The 19,034-nt window shown below is 34.9% G+C and overlaps 2 protein-coding genes across 10 annotated transcripts in view; one reads left to right on the top strand and one right to left on the bottom strand.

Moving 5' to 3' along the window:
- SMC6 (structural maintenance of chromosomes 6) overlaps positions 1 to 12,531 on the top strand; it is a 33,192-nt gene extending 20,661 nt beyond the window's left edge. For 4 of the 5 annotated variants that reach the window (XM_082757427.1, XM_082757430.1, XM_082757428.1 and 1 more), the window contains 9 exons: positions 149 to 229; positions 2,023 to 2,193; positions 3,092 to 3,229; positions 3,999 to 4,144; positions 4,821 to 4,946; positions 6,894 to 6,999; positions 8,174 to 8,326; positions 10,029 to 10,126; positions 11,334 to 12,531. In XM_082757427.1, the coding sequence (XP_082613553.1) occupies positions 149 to 229; positions 2,023 to 2,193; positions 3,092 to 3,229; positions 3,999 to 4,144; positions 4,821 to 4,946; positions 6,894 to 6,999; positions 8,174 to 8,326; positions 10,029 to 10,126; positions 11,334 to 11,442 (1,128 nt within the window). In that variant the 3' untranslated portion in view covers positions 11,443 to 12,531. The remainder of the gene's footprint in view (positions 1 to 148; positions 230 to 2,022; positions 2,194 to 3,091; positions 3,230 to 3,998; positions 4,145 to 4,820; positions 4,947 to 6,893; positions 7,000 to 8,173; positions 8,327 to 10,028; positions 10,127 to 11,333) is intronic. The other variant, XR_014317248.1, reaches the window with a different exon arrangement.
- Positions 12,532 to 14,467: 1,936 nt separating this feature from the next.
- Positions 14,468 to 19,034, bottom strand: part of VSNL1 (visinin like 1) — an 89,207-nt gene continuing 84,640 nt past the window's right edge. For all 5 annotated transcript variants that reach the window (XM_082758229.1, XM_082758230.1, XM_082758231.1 and 2 more), the window contains exons 3-4: positions 17,184 to 17,399; positions 14,468 to 16,238 (exon numbers count right to left, since the gene is read on the bottom strand). In XM_082758229.1, the coding sequence (XP_082614355.1) occupies positions 16,041 to 16,238; positions 17,184 to 17,399 (414 nt within the window). In that variant the 3' untranslated portion in view covers positions 14,468 to 16,040. The remainder of the gene's footprint in view (positions 16,239 to 17,183; positions 17,400 to 19,034) is intronic.

The following is a 19,034-nucleotide window of genomic DNA, read 5'->3' as shown; positions in this document are numbered from 1 at the left end:
CTTATTAAAATGGATTCCATAGGTAAGTGGGAAGAATGTTCTTCCGTAGGCAGTAGTGAAGCTAAAAGAATATATTACTTTCTGTATTGACTTCAATGAATTTATACGATCTTTTCTTGTAAGGTAAACTTAATATATTTTTTTCCAGATAAAAATAAGAACAACAAAAGCAGAAATAGCAGATCTTGAGAATACAGAAGAAAACCAGTCAGTGGACATCCGAATATTGGTAAGAAAAAAATATTGAATTATGTCTAATAGGGATGTGAAATAATGTCTTTGAATGTTGATAACTATTTTAAATAAGAAACAACTAAATACTGTAGATTACCATCCAGGGCACAAGTTGGATAAAATAGTGAAAAATGTTATACTTGAGAGAAAGTGTGCAATTATTGTAATGGCAGTATTTTTGGTGAGTGTTCATTTGTTTGTTTGGATTTTCCTCTATTTATCACCTTCTTCAAACCAATGGTACTGCAGGGTTATGGAAGGCAAGGTGGTGTTATAAAGAGATGTTCTGTGCATTTTCTTTCATCATTCCAGATACGCAGTGCCATAAAACTCTGGGCGGGGGGGGGGGCGGGGGAGCAGTGATGTAGGTTTGGAGGACTGAATTAGCATCTTAGAAGCATAGATGAAGATCACTCTTTAGCGTAAATTATGTCACAGCACTGCTTCTCTGTCCTGTATCCACAGTTTCTTGGTTTATAGTAAACTCATCATGCAGTTTTAAAGTTAAAAGCCTAAGAAAGGATTGCACTATTGTGATTCCTACAAAGTGCTTATCCATGTTCTTAGAATATATAGTTAGCAATTTAAGAATAGAGTAAAAATGTTTGGTAATCTATTATAATTTTTGTTGGTGGCCATGGAATTTTAGCTATTCCTCTGTAATAAGCTAGTGTCTACAAACAATCAAGATCTTAATTCATAGAGTCAGTCTGACAAATGCTGTTAATGCTGACTACAATTGTTTTGGTTAAATTCCATGCCATGGGATCAGTGAGATGGTAACTTCCATAACCTTATAGCTTTACAGTAAGTTGTCTTTCAGCAAGTGAACATATTCATGTGAGTAAACCCTTCAAAACATACTCAAAAAGTAAAGAATTGGGAGATACAGATTCTGTGAACTCTTACGTTTTGTTTCAAATCTTGTTTTGTTAGTTTAGGAAAATGTACATTGTTTGTCCTTTAAATGGAATTGAAAAGATCATATTTCTTTGTAGGGGAGTATCTTTTTATTTTTTGTGATTGAAAAAAAAAATTGACAATTATTCAACAACAGAATTTTTACTGTTGCCTTCTGACAATAGTCTTATGCAGCTGGTAGTTTTACATATTTACTTTTCCTTAGTCTTTTCTTTGATTTTCGTTGGTATTTTTTTCTGCACTTTCTGATCACTTCTATGTAGTATTTGCTGTTCTTTCACTTATTTCTTTCATTCCTACATTGATTTCCCAGTTGTCTGATTGTGAAAAAGAATATTAGCACAATACAAGGTTTCGCTTACATATTTTTTCTTAAGTTTTGGAGCATTTGTCTTTTCAGAGCAGAAAGTATCTATAGGAGTAATCAATTAGGAATGGTATAATTTTCTAGGGAACAGTGAAAATCCACTTCCTCTTCCTATATTCCTCTGTATATGGAATGTACGTCCTCCATCACAGATCCAGAAGGAAGCCATAATGTTCTTTGTTTAGTAAATTACTGTAGTAAATCATTAGCATGGCTAATTCTTCACAAAATCCTAGCCATCAACTCCCAAATTAAGTCAGCTTAATTTTCACTCAGATAAAGAAGTTCCACATTTTCTTCTGCTATATGATTTAGTGGCTTTCAAGATAATTTATCCATCTGTTCTTTTGAGCCTTCATGGCAATTACATTGAGCTGTTTTTATTCTTGTTAGAGAGCTTAGAGTATTGCCTATACCCTGGTAATGATAATAAAATAAAAATCACGTAATGTGCAAATATATGGACTCCTTTCGCTCTTTGTTTTAAAATATTTTGACAGGAAGATGTGTCTGAAGAAAATAAAAAAAAGATGGAATCTGCAAAAAAAGAAATGCAGGAGCAAAGCAGAAGAATGGAAGAACTGAACAATATTCTCCAGGAGGCCGAAAAAAGATTTGAAGAAATAAAAGAAAAAATTCATCAAGTAGAAGAAATTGCTGGTCCGATTAAGGTACTGATAACTCCATATTGTATTTTTTTGTTCCCTTTGTGTGGCAACAGGAATGAGGTTAAATGGAGGCAGGAGAAAAGAATGTTTGTTCCTAATACAGTTAAGAGCTGCCCTTGAACATAGAAGTAGGGCGTTCCCTCTAAATTATGTCAAGAAATAAGCTTGGCAGTATTTTGAAGATAATGTTGATTGTTAAGTTTAGTTGCTGTAATATTTCAGGTTTAAAGAGAAGATATTTTGTTTTCAAGTGGTTTTAGTCAGGAATTGAAAAAGCAGGAAAAATGGTTTAATTGAATTTCTCCTTTAAGTACATCATATCTGTTGTTTTGGCTTTTTTTTTGTTTGTTTGTTTCTGCTAAGGCATGGCTAAGAATATGCACACTTGGTCAGTTTTCAAAATAGATTTTGTAGCTTTGTATGAAAGAGACCTGGAAATCGCAGAGAATTAACAAGGCTTGAGATAAGTAGCAAATTGAAGGTAAATGCAAAATTTTGGTATTGGCAAATAGAATCCTGATAATCTTATGCTTTCAAGAATTAATGGTTTGAAAATGAAAATAACAGAGTCCAGCATATAAACAGTATTCTAAAGTTGTAGAATGAGGAAACTTGTATGTAATGAGGAAAAAGTCAGAATTATCGCTGTAGGAATCTCTTGTATACCTCACATAAATTGTGTATTGATATTTAGTCAGCTAGAATTAAGGAAGCAAGAGCAAACGGAAAGGAAATAGTTAAGGATGGCAACTGAAAAATATATTAGTTATATTTAACTGTTGTGACAAAAAATAAAATAAAACAGCATGATAACCTGTGAAAGGTGTGTACATATTTGAGAGATGCTTAGGAATCTACCCTATACAGTACACTTTTCAAATCTTGAGGTATTCAAAAATAGGATGAATTAAGCAAAGCGGACTCGGAGGTGGAAAACAGAAAACGTCGTTGGCAGCACTATGAAGACAGGAAGAAAGAACATTTGGCTTGCATAAAAAAACATAAAGAATTACTAGCTGCCAAAGAAAAAGAATTAGAGGTAAGTTTGTTTATTTTTAATGGAAGTTTTATGGTCAAGATCCTTTGAAAACTTAGTAATAAATCATTCTTCTTGTACAACATACAAACCATGTTAATGCCCAGTTAAACTGTGTATTTTCTTAGCTGTATTCTAAGCTGTTCATGTCTAAATCAAGTAAAATTCACTTTGTATAAATGAATCAAGATCTCTCTGTCTGGCAGAGCACCATCTCAGTCTTGATAGATAAGTTAATGGTTATCTACCTGGGACTCATTTTGCTACATTTATGCAATGCAAAGATTAGAATGCTTTAATCCTAAAATACATATTTTAAGTTAAATTGAATAATATTGTTTTGCTTTTTGGATGCTAGCATTTTTTCTCGTACAGATCACATGCCTGATCTTTTGCATACTTCACTAATCTGGCTTTACTGACAAACTCTATGGTCACATTCCTGAAGACTTCTGGAAGATTAGGCCCTGTTGAAATAGAGTGCATTTAGTTCCTTATTTATTTGCATTAGATCAAGAACTGTGAACATATGAAAAATTCTCACGTGGTTACAGTTCTTAGCACTGAAGTAACTACCTACATATGAATGAACATTTAGAGTAAAATTGTTGACAATAACAGTAAATTTGCTGTAATGACTGTACACAAAGAACAATATGAAAACTTGCTTTTTTTTAGAGGCCTTGTTTTTTTCCATAGGACAAAATACTTGGTTTAAAAAGTCTGTTAGTCTTTGCAACAAGTAACAATTGAATTTCAAACATTACCGTAGGAAAAAACTGCCCAGGCTAGGCAAATCTATGCAGAGCGCATAGAAGTCAGCAGAACTGTTAAGAGTCTGGATGCAGAAATGAATCGCTTAAGAGAGCGGATAAATTCAGAAAAAAATCACCATGGGAACAGAGAAGAAATAATACAGTAAGTCATCTTTAATGTCTGTCTAGTTCAGGTAAGATGGAAGAGACTGGGGAAACAACAGTTTTCTTATACTGAATTTATGTGTTTTAATACTTAAGTGATGTATGAAGACGTAGAAACGTGCTGTGATGATTGTACAGCCAATCAGTACTGAATGGTCTTAGGAGAGTTGAACTGCCCCTGTAGTGATCTTACACAGGGTTGATACTCTCAGGTTACTAATAATCAGACACTTGCTCTTTTAGTATTTAGAGGTACCCCAGCTATGGTGGTGTGAACAAAGCTCACTTGCTCTGGGATGCACTGAGCATTAAGCATGCTTCTAGTTTGAGTAGCTAATGTAGAATTTAGGCAGTTACTTGAGGTTTTGACTGCATTTCAAGAAAACAATTTCAAGAAATCATTCCTCATAGATATGGGGAGTCCAATCGTTATTTCTCCTTAGTGCGAGAGCTTCCATTTAAAAGGAAAACAAACTGAGGTAAAATATAGTAATTTGACTTGTTTTCATTCATGAAAGATAGCTTACCTAACATGCTGAAATGCTTTTAGCTTTAACTTAGAGCCTCATGAAACTTTTTTTGTGTGTGGATGTTTTATTTTTTTTTTTTTTTCAGCAATTGCTTGGCTTTAATGTAATGCATGCTAATGCTAGACTTTCTGTTAATTAAAACAGGCAATTTCTTGATGCAAAGGAAAGATACGAAGATGCAAACATTAAAGTAAAGAACTTAAAGAGATTTATTATGCTGCTGGAAGAAATAATGACACAAAGATTCAGAATATATCGACAGTTCCTAAGGTAACTTAATTATGCTGTAGTTTCAGATGATTAGTATGTAGGTATGTATTTCTTCAATAATGTCTTTAGAAAATAAACAAACAACTATTCCACACATAAGATTATATTTATTATAATTTGAACGAAGAGCTGAACAGCTACAAAGTATTTTCTTTTGACTTGCTGGCAGAGGTGTGTGGTTCAGTGCTGTCTGAGATTGCATTCTGTGGCTAACAAAATAAACTGGTGATACGTAAATTTTGCCTGTACTCCAGAGTAAATTACAGAGCAAACCCTTGAGAATTAGGTATTGTAAAGATGGTATTCGTGATGGTCTTAGAGTTAAACCTGTTTCAGAGCCTAAATGTTAATGCTTAAGTTATAGATCCTTATCATTGGAAATTTTCAAATATTTTACACACTGATATGTTACACATGGTAAGGTATACATGAGATTCATTGTGACAGTACTTTTTTTGATTTTCTTTAACATTCTTGAAAGTAGAGATATTTGCTTTAAATAAGCCAGCAGGTGTGAGACAGTTTGAGGAAGCTGTGAGTGAGTGCTCTGACACACTTGACAGATCATACAGATTACCTGATATTGGACAGAACAGAGACAAAAATGATACCTTTTTTATTTCAGGTCCCATAATACTTCTGAGGTGAGGCAGTGCACAGCTGATGACCCTCACCAAGTTCTAGTGATTGTGTCAGCACGGCTACTAGTCCTTTGCCTTACTTTTGCCTTGCATAGTTTTTTTAACTTCATCTTGCTCCCAGTACCAATATTATTATGTCTGACAATTAAGAGTCTGCCTGGACTGACAGCTAGAAACACAACATAAGTCAGTTGAGGCTGCAAATATTTTTCTTCACACCAAAGGCCTCAGCAATGCGCGCTCAATCCAAGACAGTTCTGTTTCAGTACTGGTTTTGGACAGTAAAATATCAGCAACATGCTAACATTGAAATAATCCAGCCTATCATTCATTTTCATTAAGTCTAGTTATCAGTGGTATGCTCCCATAACTTCATTGTGGGCCAGCCGCTCTTTCTCTGCCCTATGCTGAAAAACCATTCAGGATTTTTATTCAGGTCCTGTGATTTGACAGCTGTCAGTCTGACAAGTGTCTGTACTGGGAGTGCACCACTTTTCTTGCTGCAGTCCCTTACTGTCCTGTATATATGTATATGTATATATATATATACATATATACATATTTTTTTTCAGCAGAAATTGAGGGATATATGTATTGGTTCTGCTTCTTGTACTTTTCAGTCTGGGATTGCCAATACAATCATGAGAGATAGTAATGATCAAAAGAATCCTATCTTTTGTGCTGGAAGTATAGAAATGCCAGTTGATAAATTTGTACCGGCAGAATCTGGTACTTGCCTTTTGGGGCCTATAAGGGTCAAACTGAATCTTGTTCCTAGTGCTTGAATTTGAATACAAATCATGGAATCATAGAATGGTCCCACTCTAATGTGTACTAAAGAACCATAGTAAATTCTTGGAGGAACAGTGTTGTATTGTCTGCTGGAGAATTATGTACTAGAATTGAGGAAGGAAGGGAGTGCAGAGGGAATCAGCAATGTTTAATTCTTGGAGTCTAGCAGAGTCCTTGTAAATTTTTCACTATATTAATGATGCAGCACTAACAGTGGATAGGGAAATAGCAGTGGAGTCTGGTTATTTCATGGTGAAGTTGTGAAAGAAGCATGTCAAAAGCTTCTAGTCGATTGAAGCAGGGATTAAATTTACAGAAAATATAAACTCTGTACTTCTGGATTTCTACACTTGTTATGTTGCGTCTTTAATTTCTCTCCAATGTTAACTGTTTGAGATTTGGGGAAAAAAAGATGATGATGTGAAACCATTGATTAAAAAATTTGCTGTCACTTTTTCAAATATCTTTAAACTTGGTGAGCTAATGTTTGTTTGCATGATTTAACTGATTTAAGGCTCCTTTCTTTACGATGCAAACTGTACTTCGACTACTTATTACGCATTCGAGCTTGCTGTGGAAAAATACTTTTCGACCACAAGAATGAGACACTTTCAATAACAGTAAGTTATTTGATACTATTTGAAGTATGATAATGTGTGTTAAAATAGTGTGGTTTTTTGTTTGCTTTTAGTGTCAGCTGCTAGAGCATGTATTGCAAAGAATAGAATTGTTCTCTCCTCTCCAAAAAGTGATATGCCAAATTGTAGCACACTGTTGAAAACAAACAAGAATAAAGCCAAACTGTATCATTGTCTTTAATAGGGATGTTGCTAGATAACATGGAATAACAGGAAGATTTACTTTTTATGATTGTGTAACATCTTACTGCCTTTAAGTGGTTGATGGCTTCAATATTATGTTTTCTCTGTGTATTCTGTAAGTTTGTATCTTTTAACATGCTTCCCAGAAAGTCATAGAGCATTTATTTATTTATTCTGTGGGAGAATTTGCTTTTAGGATTTGAGGAGGAAAATGTGTAGTGATGACACAAATACTTGTTGACACGCTCTTCATTAAACAGGTGAAGGATAGATACCCAAAAAACTCAACTTCATATTTTATGGATTCAGTTTATTGCCTGTCTTTATCTTTTTACATTTTTTGTGACTCATATTTCATGTTTATCATGCATAAAATTTAAATATAGTCAAGGAAGATTTAAATAAAAAAAAAAAGAAAAAAAAATCTTTATTTTCCTGCTTAGTTCATTAAAAGTAATATAATTAGCAAGTTAAGAAAATATTGAAGCTTAATCCTGAATGGAGAGTGCCACAAGGTGTCATCATAATTAGTGGAAGGGAGTGACTGTTTACAACGATTCACTTGTTCTGGTAAAGAAACTTCCTCCTTTAAGCTACTATTGTGAATCAATTACCTGCTTTTCTATTACAGCTGGTAGCTATTGGATTTTACTGTGATATAATTACATTTGTTGACAGTTATTTAATCTGTTTAATAGGTATTAAAATAGAGAATTTAATAAGAAAACATTGGCAGAATCATCTGTTTAATCTGTTCAGTGTATCTTACTATGGTGGATAAAGTTGCAGTGATCCCAGAAATGGCTAGGAGCCATTTCATTCTGAATTCTTTCCAGAGTGGCAGTGAAGTACATAAGCTGTTCCTCAAGTGATCTCTCTGTTCATATGTAACATGTTTGCAGTTCCAATAACTTTTTTTTTTTTTTAAGGAAGTCTCCAAGTTTAAAAAGTATTTTATTATCTTTATTTCAAGGTTCAGCCTGGAGAGGAAGACAAAGCTGCTCTTAACGATGTGAGATCGTTATCAGGAGGTGAACGTTCCTTCTCAACAGTTTGTTTCATTCTTTCTCTGTGGTCCATTACTGAATCTCCTTTCAGATGTTTGGATGAATTTGATGTCTACATGGTATAGTTTAAACTACATTTGCTATTCTGATTTGTATAAATTAGCAAAATAGTTGATTTGTGACCTGTGGTTGGTTAGAAATTTAAAATACTATAGGTAACAGTAAGTGATATTAAACAGAAGTGCTCATTAGGGGTCTTGTTTACTAAGCTTAGTGACTTTTTTTGAAGCGTAATGTTTTATAATTGGCACTAAGAACTAGGAATATCATGTTACTCTGCAAGTTCAAATCTCAGTTCAGCAGAAAAATCATAAAATAAAGGTTTTTACTTCCCTGGGCAGTTACTGTTTTTGTCAGAGGTTGCCTCTGTATGATGCTGTGACAGTCCTTGGCTTAGCACATGCCTTGGCTTCTATGATATATATGTACATCTTTATGATATATATATGTTAAATATACATTTTTTCAGTGCAGATATAGCAGATGATTTGGTACTCAGATAATTGTTTTGTACCTACTTTCCGAGATGCTGAAATTCAGATTAACGAATAGGAAATACTAATGGCAGCTAAAACTGATAAACATCATCTTTGTGTATCACTTCCCTGGAGAACTAGTTCCATGAGACAAAGACAGTAGTTGATATTTATTTTTTTTTTCTTCTTTGGCTTCAGTGTCCCTCACCCATTAAATCAGTGATTTATTTACTGAAATCAAAGACCTAGAAGAAAGAAAAAAAACAGGCGGTGTACTTTATACATAAAGAATATCAGGAAGGAACATCTGCATCTAAGGTGGTCAAGCAGACATATTTCAGCATGTTAAATGTCTGAGGTTTCCCTGTTGTAGAATCAGTGACATAATCATTGATTCCACAAACAAACTTGAAAAGCTCTCATCATCTTATTCAATTTGTCTTATCTTACAAATTAGTTGTACTGAAGTTTATTCATATGTCCAGAAAAAGATGGATAGTCAAAACTGTAGCCCTGCAGAGAACTTAGATGTCTTTTATTCTGTAAGTAATTCCTCAACACTTGTTTTTCTACTGCTGTGCCAATAAGCACACCATACTGTTTCCACATTACATCTGTAGTTACTTCTGCTGTAATCCTGGAGACTCACCACAAGAGGACCCCATCAGCCTTTTTGTAAGGGAGACAGCTAGATTCATGTGTGACTGTGGAAGCAGAGCGTTATTTAACCCCTGCTCATCATATCCTCACATTATACATATTTTTCAATAAGCCTACGCAAGGATGTTTTTAGAAATAAATAAATAAATAATCTGGCTACAAAGTAACTTAGGTTTCATGTAGCCCTTACATCCTTTCAGATAATTTTGAGGCAGAAAGTTATAAGAAATGTTATTCAACTAAAATAAAGTTCATCTTAGCATACCAATAAAGAAGTATTACACGTGTATATAAAAGCTGGTAGAAAAATAATGTGAGTAGGAGTGTGATTGTTCTGATAGAAGCTGATAGATTGTTCTGATAGATAGATATTTTGTGTGTATATTAAAAAGTAAAGTTTTAAGATTTCCCAAGCTTTATTTCATAGCTTTTAGAATTTAACCCTAGTATTTCTCCAGTGTTGTTTCTGTTTAGCTAAGCTTTACCATCTATGTACTACTTTAGGTAGGTCTTACTATTAAGATACTTTCTAATTTATTTATTACTAGGTAGTTGTCCTAATCTGTGCAATAAGAAGTCAGTGAAGTATACAGGCAGTATTCACTGATAAAGATTTTGTCTTTAGGACATGGTTAACAGAAGAATTGCAATGGATATGATTCTGAAGGTGGCTGACTCTCAGCGTCATCGGCAGTTCATTTTGCTCACCCCACAAAGCATGAGGTAATAATGTTGTGTTGTATTTCCTAGTAGAAGTAGGACATGAAAGTTGTATTGCAATGAGTATCACTTGAAAGAAGGAAATCTGAGGAGAATTTTTGTGATTTTCAGTGGTAGAACATTAACAGTTAAGCAGTTCATTGCTGATGTTTTTAAGAACTTAGGAGAATATTTTTCACTTTTCCATATGTAATGTGGTAATTCAGTGAAACTTGAATCATTTTATCTAAAGTAGAGGAGCTTTTTGAAATGTTTCCTTGCATGGAGCCAGGTGGGCTGCTGGTCTCCCATCAGAAAACTGATAGAATATTTTGTGTTTGTCTAATTTTCCTATTAGTATTACCGTACTTTTAACAGGCTTATGTTACTTGAGTTGACTTTTTTAAATCTGCAAGCTGATAGCTTGCTGTTCTGTTTTTTTGTAGCACCTGGATCTTTTTAAAACAAACAAACAAACAACAGTCCTCCATATAATTCTGTGGTAAAGCTATGCCCAGTTAAGGGGACAGTCACTGTCTAACCTTATTCATCCAATTCTTCTCTACAAGCCAGAAGTAATCAGTGAAGCCTGATAATTTTTATCACATTTTCTCTTCTCTCCTCTCTTCTCTTTTCTTTTCTCCTGCAAAATATACAAAGATCCTAAGCAATCTTCAAAATGAGGTTAATTTATTGTAATTATCTTGCCTTCCTAATACCTGGAGGGCGGGGGCGGGAGACGGGGTGTTCAACATGTTACTTAATGGAAATGCTTTGAGGGAATTTCTCAAACTATTCAATAAAATAGTAGGAGCTATCACTGGAGAAGCCAGAATATGTGTTTAGTAACTTCATTCTTAGTATGATGAGAGATACGTATATAAAGTGTGTGCCCCTTCAGGATCTGTAAGGCAAATAAGAACCATATTTAATTGTTACTTACATTGGAGTTTCTCTTAAAAAGTACCTTTTCTGTAACTAACATAGTCTAATCGTTAAAAAATTGAAGGATTGAGATGTATCATTGAGGATCTGTCACCTGAAGCTTTTATTCAAGTCTTGCTCCAGTATCAGTTCAGTGAAGCCAGATCTTCACCCCATGCTACTGTTTTAAAAGGGTCCAAGAAAATAGATGCAGTAATTTTAAGGCCAATAATGGAAAGAATCAAATGGAAACAATAAATTTGTGGAGAAGGTGCACTATTTAAATGATGCATACTTTTATTTTTAGTTCTCTGCCTACGAGTTCTCATATTCGAATCCTCCGAATGCAAGACCCTGAAAGAGGCCAAACACAGTTGAATTTCCATAATAGGAATGAAGAAGAAGAAGATGATTGAGTATAAATTGTATGAATGTGGCACAATATTGAGGATAAATGTACATTGATGCTTGTAAATTCCAGTTGCTACTGCCTGTTGCTGGATAAGAGGCTCTCTTGTTAAATACCCTCAGGAAAATAAGTAGTTCCTGGTTTTTATTTTTTTAATCTCAGAACTACTTTTATGTGTTCTTACAGCCCAAGGATAAGAACAATTTTCATGATATCAACTGAGCATTCAGGGTTTTATTTTAACGAACAACTACTAGTTTTTCTTTCCTTGGGGGAAGGAGAGAGGGCGGGAGAAAGGGGGATATGACATGTATTTTGTATAACTGTGGAGTACTATTTTAATAAACTATGGGAACTAATACTTGTGACAATGATTTAGTGTCTCTGCACTCTTCAAACTGGCCTTGAGTTTAAAATCTGGTTTTCTGCTTATCTCTGCTTTATTTCTTGAATGTGTGCTAATACATGCAGTAAAACGTTGTTTGTTTATTTACAGCGGAACCACAGCAGCTGAATGTGTAAAATTATTGCTTTTTTTCATAATTCCAAAATTTCATAATTTTGAAAATGAAGAACTTTTTTCAGTTTATTTTCTGAGCAGGAAAAAGTATTGATTCCTAAATTTTATAGAGACTAGCTTGTGTGTCTTAGGACATGTGCTTATAAAAACTAGCAAATCATGTCTTCATAATTTTATATTCTTAATTCCAATTCTTGCACAGACTAAGTTCGCAGGTATTCATTATGTTAACAAAATGATGGGAGTCCTTCAATATAGAGGAGCAAAGTGGCATAGTTTTAAGAAATAATACAGTAACTTAGAGTAACTTTTCTAGATTGTGGGCTTCCCAACCCACCCCACTGCCCCACCCCTCGACTATACTTGAGTTGTTAAAATAAAATTGAGTCTTTTAAAAAATTATATTTATTGGGAGGATAGAAGGAGAAAGAATAACCAGGTTTTTCAAACTGCCACAAATTAACTTTACTTCTGTCCTGTTCTCCTCTCTCCAGGAATTTGCAGTTATTGGGAGCTCTTCAGAAACAATCAATTTAGAGTTCAGCCACTAGGCATAACTCTTTCTGTTTGTTTGCTTTTGGATGATACAGGAGCCATTAAGATTATTCAAAGAACAGCTCTATAGTTTCCAGAATTATTTACTGAATAGCAACTCCTCAATAAAATATCTGTACAGTTTAAGTTTAAAGTGAATGTAGCCAAAATTTAAAAACCAAATTTAGTTTTAGTCACTGTATTTTGTGTTTATTAAAGCTGTTCAGTTTTTACGCAAGTATTTGTTAAATTTGTGGGTATCTCTAAAATATGAAAACTAGCTGAGAACTGAAGGAAATAGGCTAGAACTGCAGTTGGTTTTCTTGGTGCATTCTAACTTTAGGAATTAAATCTAGTGATCTTTTAAAGACTTTGAATGTTTACTTCTGAAAACCTAGGGTAATGGCCAACACCACACTTGCAGCACACTTGCCATGTCTAAGAGGAGGTTACTGACAAAACAAAGCCAGGCTTTTCATTGAAGTGTAGGGCAGGGGCACAAGAGACAGTGACCCAACATTGAAATGTGGATGTTCTGGCTACATAATCATGTGAGGGGTTGTTCACGATAAGGATGAGGCATTTAAACATATTGTCCTGACGGGCTGTAGAACCTCTATCCGTGGAGGCTTTCAGGTTCTGAATACTGCTGCACCTCCTTCAAGCAAGGGATTGCACTAGGTTCCTACCAAACTCGAGGATCCAACAATCCTGTGAATAGAATGAAATGGAAGATACTTACAACTTGTTTAGAATCATGTGAAAACAGCATGGGAAGACACATGCAGATTGCATACTTGGCAAAGCTTTTCTGGAATGTGAACCCAGCTTGTGTTTTGGGGTGAGTCTGCAATACTCTTACATGGTCTTGAGCCACCTGTTCAGTTTGACTTGACTTTATGCTGGAACTGGAGTATATTTCAGACCCTTTTACAGTGAGAACTGATACAACTGTAAAGCTTTATTTCTTCCTGATTTCTTTTTTTTTTTTTTTTTTTTTTTTTAGCTATCAAAAAAAATAAGCAAGAGTGCAGAGGCAGGAGGGAGAAAAATGTTTATCTCCAGTATTATTTTTATAATGGCTTGCGGGGAGAAAAGAGGATAAGGAAAATTACCCTGTTCCTACTGAGCTAACACTTGAGATTTCTCAAGTTTTCTACAGATTTACTTGAAAAATTGGAGGAATTGGCAATGACTCTGGTCTTTGATTCAAATCATATCCTGTATTTATTCTAATCTGCCATTGTACTTGATGAAAATACGTGCTTGGCTGTATAATAATTATAAGTAACTGGTTTCATGATAGAGGATTAGCTCTAAATAAACAATTACTGAAACAGTTGCTTGGATACACTTATTTTTTCAGTGATTCTACCAAGCTCTCAAAACTATCTTATTCTTGGTTCTTTGAGTTTACTATACCAACTACCTGGAGATGATGATGTTACATTTGAGACTGTTTGAGCTGTTGGCCATTTTGGATGGCAATGCAGTCCTTAAAGGATGCATTAAAGTAAATGGAGCCTGTCAAGCTACATAAATTTGAGGCGCAGGGAAATACAGAATGATGTACTGATGCCCTAATAAGTATGTGGAAGCAAAAGATGCATAAAATCCCAGGATTATTCAACATCCTCTCTACCATTAGTAATTGAAGTCTATGTAGAAACAATGGGCATGCCGTACTCAGAAGTATTTTAGATTTTTCAGAATTTTTAAGTTACAGCCAAACATACAAAGTATACTGCTATTTAATTTGGCAAGAATACTACCTGTGTAGGCGAAGTAAAATTCTGTTTTTTAAAAAATAATGTAATTGAAACTTCTACACTTTGTTGTTTGGAATATGAGGAAAATTAACTAGGAGAGGATGGCTGTGGTTGTGGTCATGATTGATTCCCTTCCCTCCCCCATATGTTTGTTAGCAAAACGTGTTAAGCAGCGTGGTGTTTTTCCCTCAATTTTAAGATGAGCTTCACTTTTAATATTTGGAAGTGGAGAGTATGATTCGTTTTGTCATGTTTTATTGTCTGATTTTTAGCTACTGGGAGTACTGTCTTATTTCATAAGGCAAAGAAGAAATATCAAACATGCAGTAGTGAGCTTTTCAGACAACTTTTTTTTTTTTACCTACGAGCAACGGCCTTTATTTAAAGCAATGGAGCAACTGGAAAACCTTGTGTATAGGAAAGATTATCTGCAGTCTGATAGTTCTCCATGCTTTCCCAGGGCTATGCAAAACTCATACTTGCCACGGTATAGACAAACTTGATTGCACGTAGAACTGAGGACAAAAGGGGGTTCTTTCGACTACCTCTTCTCGATAATCATGCTGCAAGGTTAATTTATCAATAACAATTTTTTGATAATATCACTTTATTTTATGCCTGTATTAGTTTCATATCATATTGTAAGAGGAAAGACTCTTACTTTCTGGGGAAACCATTAAAAGACCAGGTTTAGGCCAAGCAAATAAACTGTATTTGACTTCCAGCTGGCTGAAAAAGTTATGTAAGCACAGGTCTTGTAGGTATACTGTTAAATCTTAGCATTAACATCTTAGAGGATAAACAGCTGTTCTGTTGATAACACAAGCACTACAACTGTTGGTTTTGTATAATATGACTTCTACCGAGTGAGTGAAAAGAAGTTTTCTTCATGCTTTCATAATGAAATATATATATTTCCCAGTAGTACAGTGACAGATAGTTAAAGATAGAACTTTTTTTTTTTTTTCCTGTTACCATGCTGAAGACGTGAAATAAGAATTAGGGGAAAAGGTCAAATGTTATAAATTTATTTTGGGACATATATATTGCAACCTCTGTGGAAGCTTTTGAAAATTCAGGCAAAGATCAATACACTTCCAATAAAACCTTTAAACTTCCAATAAAACAATATTTTAAACATTATATATATATATATATTTATATATACTTTTAAAGGGATCATTTTAGCAGGATTTGCTTTTTTATACTGCATTCCTCTGACATAGCTCTTTCCAGATTGAAGGGATGCAAATGAGGTAAGAATTAAGGCAAACCTAAAAGGCATGCAAATGAAGTACATTTATATCCACTGACAATACAAGCACGTGTGGATCAGACTCAAGAACTGAGGAAGTCTTCCCTCTGTCTGTCCAATACTACTTTACAGCAGAATGGTGACATGGTTTATAATAAACAGTTAACATTACCATGGGAATTCAGTGTCACTAACATTACTCAGTCTAGGAGACACAGAGCTAGCATCAGTAAAACATGAACAATAAATAATATAATTCACTGCAGCACAGGACTGCTGCACAGGCTTCAGAGGAATAGGGCTGTTATGAAATGACAGTGCACACATCACGTTGTGGCAGTTTATTTTTATAATATATACTTTTAAAATTCTTTAGCAAATGACATTCTCATGCACACAAGTGTTTCAAACACAAGAAGCAAGTCCATTTATAGGTAGTCCAAGCAAATTTTTGTGTGTGTGGAAATAGCTGCAAACTGAATGGAACATTAAACTTCTGTGCAGTCTATGATGCATTGTACACAAGCTCATTTTTGAATGTCACACTGCAGGAGTAATACAATGGAAGGATCACTCTTTGCAGCTTCTTTGAATTCATCCAGTGTGATCTGGTCGTCTTTGTTCTTATCCATCTTACTGAAGATCTTGTCTACCCGCTGCTCAGGCGTCAGACCATCCTCATTCATTTTCATCATTATCACAGTGCCCACCATTTTGTAGATGGCCTTTGGGAAGAAACCACATATGTTGAGTTTTCTATGATTAACTAGATTTTTTTTTTTCCTGATCAAATTCTGGAATGATATTCTAACAATAAACTGATAGCCAGTTTCCCTGAGGATTTTTCTTTTTCTTAGAATCCGATGTTCTTTCACTTAAAACGAGGAAGAATGGATTTTACTTTCTTCTTTAAATGTTTCTTTAAATGGTTGCATTTTGTATATTGGAGTAAATTTCTTTGGTTTTCTGTTTTACAGTGCAAAGCTTTTGTAACCTATTCCCTGGATGAACTATTTGTTTCATTTTCGTCATTCCCTTGAGATATCCCATATAAACTATGAATAAACAGTTTTAGAAGTTATCTCCTTTCAAAAGCTTTCCATGCATACATGTGAGCAAAGTCAGGCAGTAACCACGGTGGCTAGTAGCTGGCAGATGACTAGGGAGGTAAGCTACACTTCCCCTTATATATGATGGTCGTCTTAAATCTTAAAGCCCCCCTGTGAAAGCTCACTTAAAATACTGTGGTGTTATCCCTGTAAATTTCTGCAATCGTTTAAAGCTAATCTCCATTAAGCTTTCAGCCACTCAAGCTACAAAACAGTAATTTCATGGGTGTCAAGTGGTTTTGAGATGAGCTTTGTAAATCCTTTGCTCTGCTGTTTTTATGCTTAATCCATTCATCAGAAAACAAATTTATCTCTTGATATTTAAGAACTTACATGCACATATGTAATTGCAGCGATTCTCAAAGATTACGCATCTATTAAAATGGTAGTGTGTTTGTACCACATAGGTATGAGTCAGTATAGGATATATATATATAACATGCACTTTTTAATGATACAGCGCAAAGTCTCATGTGCTTGAAGTCTAAAAGGTATGTGAAAGAGTAATTAAACTTTACTAATGTTCAGACATGTTCTTTTTGAGTGCCATATTGTTCTCACCTCTATAATTTCCAGCATTTCCACTCTTGTAATTTTACCATCACCATCTAGGTCGTACATGTTGAAGGCCCAGTTTAGCTTTTGCTCAAAGCTGCCTCTAGAGGTGATGGACAGTGCACAAATGAACTCTCTGAAGTCGATGGTCCCATCTCCATTTTTATCAAAGGTTCGGAAGGCATGCTGGGCAAACTTTGAAGCATCTCCATACGGAAAGAACTACAAAATAAAATAATAAACAGAACTGTGGGCAATGCAAGGTAGCACGCTATGCACCTGCCTGCAAAATACCAAAGTAAGAAATTTATGAAGATTTGCTGGTGGGCTTTGTGTAAAACTGAAAAGATGCAAGGTAAACTTCTGCAATAGTTAAAGTGTAATAATTATTAAAAAAAAATATTCTTATGAAAATCTGTTAGCTTATTGCAAACAGTGTTACAGATTTAATGCTAAAAAGATATTGTAAGGGAAAATAAAAAAAGGCTAGTTTAACGAGACCATTACAATGCAATTGGGTACAAATTAGAGATTGTATCTAATAACAGTGATGTAAAGCAGTAGGTACATTCCATACATTCCATGTTTTTAGGAATTTTCAGAGGAAGCATGTTTAGTTGAAGCAAATTGCCATCTTTCAGCCTTGGAAGTTCAACCCAGTGGTTTAAATTCAACCCCATCAGAGAAATTAGCAGAACTGTCTCTGGCTCAAGCTGCACCTGTGGCATTTTGCACTTCATCTCATGGCCTCTGTTCTTTGGAGGAAGCAGGTCCCGAGCCGTAACGAGGTGGGGTGCCCAAATCCTGTTTAATGCTACGAACAGTGCTGAAAACACACCTTGGGGTAGTGCAGTGCTAGGGAGACAGACGGTGCTCTGAGTGCCAGAGCCAGGCTGGCATTCATTCTTGTCTGCTCTACACCACATTTTTAAACTATTTCAGACTGGGTGCCTACTTCTAATTCTGAGGAGCATTTAAGTTTACAACTGTTACTGTTTGCTGCCTTTATTGTCAGACTATGAAATACAGCAACCAAGGTGAATTTTAACAGTATTTTTTCTGCTTAGCAGTAACCAGCCCTTGGATTGTTGCAAGCAAGTAGATGTGTGGGCTTGTTGTTATAAAAATTTATTTATTTAAAAAAATCCACATATAGCTTGAAAAATCAGGAACATATGTTCTCTTTTGCCAACAAACATTATAAATACATATCATGAAAACTGAGATTCAGTTAAACAATACAGGGCAATGCTGTTCACGCTTAATATCTGCTGTTGATGAACACTGACAGTCACTTAACAAAGTATTTAAAATGACCATCAGATGTAGGTTTTTGGCTGATATTTTTCCTCTGAAAAAAAAGAAGTATAATTTAAGACATTTGAAGCAGTAGTTTCTATTTATTCCTGTAACCCAGACTCAAGAAAATATATCTCATAAGAAAGGGAGTTTAGACAATGCTGGAGTCCCATTGCAGTGAAGAGACTATATACAAATAATGTTTGTTTTTGTATTCTCAGCACAGTGCCCAAGGGGTCCTAACCTGAAAGTTTCCTTCAGACTTATTTTCTCTGATATCAACTTTTCAGACACAGTTCTGGATAACCTTTGCAGTGCTGTACAGGTATGATTGCAACATGATCTCTTCTCTGGCTCAGTGGCATTACGGTCATTGCAAACATTGCTTCTTGCTCTCAAAAGACATAGGGCTAAATTCTGTCCACATCCATTCAGAATATTGCCCTGTTGTGGATTACCCTAAAGGAATGAAGGATTTTGTATTATCACAGAAATGGTGTCAGACATGCTCATCACACTTCCCACATGTCTTTTCAGGAACACAGGCTGTGAGCACAG

The sequence above is a fragment of the Aythya marila genome (assembly GCF_965140915.1).
Source record: "Aythya marila genome assembly, chromosome: 3".
In the NCBI taxonomy this organism is placed as follows: Eukaryota; Metazoa; Chordata; class Aves; order Anseriformes; family Anatidae; genus Aythya; species Aythya marila.
The sequence above is the reverse complement of the archived record's forward strand: the minus strand, read 5'-3'. Positions and strand labels throughout refer to the sequence as shown.